The sequence below is a fragment of the Otolemur garnettii genome, unplaced genomic scaffold (assembly GCF_000181295.1).
Source record: "Otolemur garnettii isolate 467f Iridium unplaced genomic scaffold, OtoGar3 scaffold00044, whole genome shotgun sequence".
Classification (NCBI taxonomy): Eukaryota; Metazoa; Chordata; class Mammalia; order Primates; family Galagidae; genus Otolemur; species Otolemur garnettii.
The window spans coordinates 11,105,975-11,112,150 of record NW_003852439.1 but is presented as its reverse complement, the minus strand read 5'-3'; the positions used below and the strand labels follow the sequence as shown (position 1 = coordinate 11,112,150).

The following is a 6,176-nucleotide window of genomic DNA, read 5'->3' as shown; positions in this document are numbered from 1 at the left end:
GCCGGTTGAGCTATAGGCGCCGAGCCAGTGTCTCTTGTTCTAATGAGGCAGCTCTTGGAGATTCCAGGATGGGGGATGGTCAACAGAAAGACCAAGCCAGGATTAGAAGCATGGAACTCTCAGCCTCATCCCTCTCCTCCAAGGTAGGGGAAAAGAGCTGGAATCGTGTGGAAGTGAAGAAGGCTCCACAGAAAAGAAACTATAGGGTTGTTGCAGGTTCCAGCAGGTGGTGCCCCTTGCCCCATACTCCTCCTATGCACCTCTTCATCTGACTGTTCACCTGAATCCTTTTAATTATAATAGACCACTAAAAGTAAAAGAAATGTTTCCTAAACTCTGTGGGCCATCCTCACAAATTACCAAGCCCAAGGAGGGGACTACAGGAACCCTGATTTATAGCTTGGTGAGAAGCACAGGTGACAAACTAGGACTTGTGACTGGCACCTCAAGTTGGGGCAGTCTTGTGGGACTAAGCCCTCAACCTGCAGGGGCTGCACTAATTCCAGGTAGTCACTGTCAGAACACACACACACCAGAAGACACCACTAGCATCTATGGAAGACTAGGGAATGACCTGGTATAAGAAAAGCCCCCATGTTTTGGTGTTGTGCTGAGTGTCACAAGAGAACACAGGTGGTTTCTTCTACTCAGTCCGAATGCCAGAGAGAAGGCTCCCACAGGAGCCTGAAGCCCCCAAGACTCCAGTGATGCCAGCAGCTACGGGACTCACACGGCCCTGCCATTCAGGAACTCCTCCACCGCCTGGCAGTAGATGGTGATGGCCACCCGGGCATCAGCGTCAAAGGTGAATTCCAAACTGTAGAGCACCCGGGGCTTCTCATTGTCCTCAGTGGGGCTGTCAGCATCATCCTTGTACCTACTCAAGGGAGGTGGAGAGGGAACAGGTCAGGGGGTCATAGTCTGTGGAGATAGCTACTAGGACACATCTCACTTTTCTAGCAAACATGGAGGCCCAGTTCCTATTTATTTATTTATTTATTGAGACAGAGTCTCATTTTGCCATCCTGAATAAAGTGCCAGAGCATCATAGCTCACAGCAACTTCAAACTCTTGGTTTCAAGCAATCTCTTGCCTCAGCCTCCCAAGTAGCTGGGACTGCAGGTGCCAACCACAATGCCCAGCTACTTTTTTAGAGACAGGATCTCACTCTTGCTTAGGCTGGTCTCAAACTCCTGAGTTTAAGCAATCTACTCACCTCAGCCCCACAGAGTGCTAGGATCACAGGTGTGAGCCACTGCACTGGGCCCTACTTACTATTTAGACAAGAAGGCTCAACAATCTAGGATTTACTTTCCCCTTCTTTCCGCCCACAGAAAAGTGGGGGATGAATCCTTCAGGTTTACAGGTGGCCCCAAATGCCTCAAGTCTGGGTCATCCTGAGCTGTGGGGGGCTGTCCTGCTCACTGCAGGAAGTTCAGCAACACCCCTGGCCTCTAGCCATTAGATGCCAGGAGCACCCCACTCCCCAGATGTTTTTAGACAGCACCCAGTGTCCCTGGGGCACAAGTGCTCAGTTGAAAAACCCTAGTTTAGGTGGCATCCGTAGCTCAGTGGGTAGGGTGCCAGCCACATACACCAAGGCTGGCCGGCTCAAACCTGGCCCGGGCCCAATAAGGCAACAATGACAAACTGAAAAAAAAAAATAGCCGGGCATTATGGTGGGTGCCTATAGTCCCAGTTACTTGGGTGGCTAAAGCAAGAGAATCGCTTAAGCCCAGGAGTTGGAGGTTGCCATGAGCTGTGACGCCACAGCACTCTACCCAGGGCGATATCTTAAGACTCTGTCTGAAAAAGAAAAGAAAACTCCTAGTTTAAAGGATCTAGTAGGTTCCAGTGCTCTTTCTATCTCTCACCCAAGGAACACCTCTGGGTGCCTGCAGCCCTGCTCACAGCCCCTGGCCCCATTCAAGGCCCACTCTTCTTCCCAGGACCCGCCTGGAACCCCAACCCAGGCACATCCCACAGAGTTCTAGATACCCCAGGGCTTCAGCCTCAGGGTTCCCAGGGGCAGGACCAAAGGTTACCTCACAAGCCGGAGGGAGTCTTTCCGGATGTTCACCAGGCTCCTCAGCGTCTTCACTGGCTCGTGGGGAGCAGGAGTGACATAGGGAAACTAAGAAGGAAAAGCCAGAAGCAATCCCAGGTGACTGCCTTGTAGTGGCAGAGGACAGAAAATGTAAGGTTCTCAGCCCTGACTTGTCTCCTGGGCTCTGTCTCTGAAGAGGGGCCACAATGGGTGCTGCCCCCATCTACAGTGAAGGAACATCAGGCAGTACAGCCAGCAAGGGAAACCCAGGACCACACCACCATGAGAATCTGGCCTCTCAGATGTGTCCCCAGTTCCAGGGAGGACCCTCAGTAACTTCACCTGGCCAGAGAGACAGGGTGGGAGGCGGCCAAGGTTGGAATCTTTTTTTTTTTTTTTTGAGACAGAGTTTCACTTAATTGCCCTCGGTAGTGTACCGTGGCATCTTAGCTCACAGCAACCTCAAACTCTTGGGTTCTAGTGATCCTCTTGCCTCAGTCTGCCAAGTCCTGGGACTACAGGCACCGACCACAACGCCCGGCTATTTTTAGAGAAGGGGTCTCGCTCTGGCTCAGGCTGGTCTTGAACCTGTGAGCTCAGGCAATACACCCACCTCAGTCTCCCAAGAGCTAGGATTACAGGCCTGAGCCATTATGTCTGGCCCAAGGTTGGAATCTTGATCTATGTTCCTGGTAGTGGGACATGATGCTGCCACTGCCTCTGAACAAGGCAGTCAATCCATACAACAAGAACAGCCAGTAAAGGTTTAGAAAGGTTTGCACACAAGTGCATGTAAAACAGGTGACATTTGCGCCTATAACACAGTGGTTACGGTGCCAGCCACATACACTGGGGCTGAGGGGTTCAAACCTCACCTGGGCCAGCTAACCAACAATGACAACTGCAACAAAAAAAATAGCCAGGCGTTGTGGCAGGCACCTGTAGTCCCAGCTACTTAGGAGGCTGAGGAAAGAGAATCGCTTAAGCCCAAGAGTTTGAGGTTGCTGTGAGCTGTGATGCCATGGCACTCTACCAATGATGACATAGTGAGACTCTGTCTCAAAAAAACAAACAAAAAAACAGGTGACATTTGGAAAATATCGCTGTGTCAAAAGCAGTGTCCAGCTTTGACACTGTGCAGGAGTTTTCCAGGACTTTATCACTAGGAGAAAGTGGCGAGGTGCACACAAGATCTAAGATTTCTTACAATTGCAGGTGAATCTACAATGGAGTCAAAATAAGAAGTCAAAAAAGCGCTATGAAGGCTACTGTGAGCTTGGCCCAGCAGGAGATGAGGCCACACAGAGTCAAGGCTCCTGCTCCTGCAGACCTGAAGGGTCAGAGACAGCTCTCTGCTGGTCTCACAGGCAGGAGGCAGCGGCACTCAGCCCCATCCCCTGGCTGCAAGATCAAAGTTTCATGTCACAGAGCTGCCCAGTGGCTAAGATAACCTGGAAATCCTGGTCTGGAAGGTGAGGGAGTCCAGCATCCCCCTAGAGAGAGGTCTCCCACCTGGCTTTTGCTGTGGCCTCCCAGGATTTGTGGGCCACACTGTCTTTTGCCCAAGTGGCCTGAGCCCTCTCACCTCCTCCTCTGTTCTCTCGCCCCCTGCTTTCTTGCTCCTCCTGGGGGGCTCCTTCCTGCTTTTCATGGCTTGGCTCAGCCATGACTCCATGGGGCCTACCCTCCATCTCTCTCTCTATGAACCATGCACTCATCCAATGCCAACTGTTCTGCACCCCACTAGGGAACAGGATAGGGTCTGCCTACCGTCCCGGCCCCTAGAAGAGTGCCAGGCACACAGCAGGTGCCGAATCAGTGTTGAACAAACAGACAGCCATGCCTGAATGTGTACCCTTCTGGTAACTAGTAAAAAAGTTCACCATCTGTTTGGGTTTCTCCTTCAAAGTATATCTTTTGCCCATCCTTCTATGGAACATGGATTTTCTTTTTGCTTTTTAAAGAAAGTCACTCAAGATGCCTGGAACCAAATCTGTAACTTTGTGCAGCCCTATAGCCTGGGGGCAACAGTTCAATATGACTGCTCTCTTCCTCAGTGACCTGTAACTGGCTGTCTGGCTTCTAAGGGGCACTGGCAGGACACACTCTGTTACAGTCACACAACCACGTCTGGCTCAACTGCGGGCCTGTCAGGAGCTCTGCCAGTTTGGAGTGACTTGGTGCCTGCCTGCCTGCCCTCCCAGAGGGGACAGATGACTGGGGATGGGGCCTCCCAACCCACCCCCCTGCCCAAGCAGGACAGAAGGCTGGGAACAAGACCTCTCACACCCACAACAAGAAAACAGATAGCTGGGGACAGAGCCTCCCCACCAAGGGGACAGACAGCTAAGAACAGGGCCTTCCTTCAACCCCCACCATGAGGACGACAACTAGGGACAGGGCTTTCCACACCACTCCCCCCCAGCAGGGATAGAGGGTGGGGACAGATGGCTAGAGAAAAAAAGGGCCTCAGACCCACCTGAACTGGCCGGCTGCCCAAGAAGTTCAGATCCATGTTCTCACCAAAGAGGTAACCTTCAGGGTGGGGTGTGTCGAATTTCTCACCTCCCATGAAAAAGTGGGAAGCAAAGTAGTTTCCTGTTTAAAAAAAAGAATACAGTTGTAGATTCTCAGGTTCAACATGGCCCAAGGAGGAACATATAAAGACCTGAGAAAGACTTAGTCCTGAGAGAAGTTGGGGGGTGGGGGGTGGGTGGGCATGGAACTGGCTTCCTGTGCAATGGCCCAATCAGCCATACCTAGGGCCTTCCAAGGTAACCTACAGGCCTCTGTAGCTCATCAGCCTCAACACTTTTCCTCTCCTGGACTACTCTCTCCCTACAGTCATCAGGTCTCAACTCTGGCCTCAGTGCCCCCTGCAGTGGGCTGAGCCATGTTCCCCACAGAAATGTGTCCAGGTCCTTACCCCACCTCCACCTCCTATGCATGTGACCCTGTTTGGAAGGAGGGTCTTTTTTGACGTGATCAAGTGAAGATGAGGTCATACTGGATTAGAGAAACCTAAATCCAGTGACTATGATCTTAAAAGAAAGGGAAAGATTTGGACACAGATACACATACAACAGAAAGCACAGACTAGAGTGATGCAGTCACAAGCCAAGGAATGACAAGGAACCTGGAGCCTCCAGAAGCAGGGGACAGGCTCTTCCCCTGGCACCTCCTAAGGGAGGTCCCGCTGACACCTTGATTCCCCACTTCTGGGCTCCAGAACTGTGAGACCACATTTCTGTTGCTCTAAGCCACAGTTAATGGTCACTTATTACAGCTTCCTCAGGAAATCCTTACACAGTCCCTTACCCCAGAGCCAACAAGGCAGGAACAAAAGCCCAGACATTCCACTTTGTGTCAACTTCTTTTCCTTGGACAAGGAAATTGAGCATGTATCAATTTGAAGTTTTTAAGTCAATAAAAATAGAATAACTAAGGTAGAGGTAAGCACAGGATGTCTTTCCACATCACCTGGGCCTCATACAGCTCCACCACATGAAAGCATCAGTGTATCTTCGTACACAGTCTTTAAAGGTGACAAGTCCCACAACAGCCTGTGGGGTGTTGGCAGGAGGCAGGCACCCAAAGCTCTGGGACCCAGGATCTCTGGACCCTTTTTCTGGGCCTCAGCTTCAGTCTTGGTTGGCCTTTGGCCCATAAATCTCAAGCCTGAAATCACAGAGCAGGGGAAAGGACCTCAGCCAGAAGCCATAGAGAGCCCAGTGCAGAGCTACCAATTCTGTTCTGCCAAGATGTATGCAATGTTCATAAAACAGCAGATGGGCTGGGCACAGTGGCTCACACCTGGAATCCCAGCATTCTGAGAGGCTGAGGCAGGAGGATCCCTTGAGCTCAGGAATTCAAGATGGAGCCTGAGCAAGTGCAAGACCCCCATTTCTACCAAAAATAGGAAAATTAGTCAGCATTATGGCAGACACCTACTGTCCCAGCTATTTGGGAGCCTGAGGCAGGAGGATCACTTGAGCCCATCGAGGAGCCATTGTGATCCAACCTGGGCAACAAAGACAGATCCTGTCTCAAAACCAAAACAAACAAACAAACAAAAAAAAACCTAGAAGGAGTTAAGTTGTCAGTTGATAAATCTTTTTTTTTTTTTTTT

The 6,176-nt window shown here is 50.9% G+C and overlaps 1 protein-coding gene across 4 annotated transcripts in view; it reads right to left on the bottom strand.

The window, feature by feature from the left end:
- Positions 1 to 6,176, bottom strand: part of MGRN1 (mahogunin ring finger 1) — a 57,345-nt gene that overhangs the window by 32,638 nt on the left and 18,531 nt on the right. For all 4 annotated transcript variants that reach the window (XM_003790841.3, XM_012805804.2, XM_012805800.2 and 1 more), the window contains exons 2-4: positions 4,527 to 4,645; positions 2,046 to 2,134; positions 731 to 877 (exon numbers count right to left, since the gene is read on the bottom strand). In XM_003790841.3, the coding sequence (XP_003790889.1) occupies positions 731 to 877; positions 2,046 to 2,134; positions 4,527 to 4,645 (355 nt within the window). The remainder of the gene's footprint in view (positions 1 to 730; positions 878 to 2,045; positions 2,135 to 4,526; positions 4,646 to 6,176) is intronic.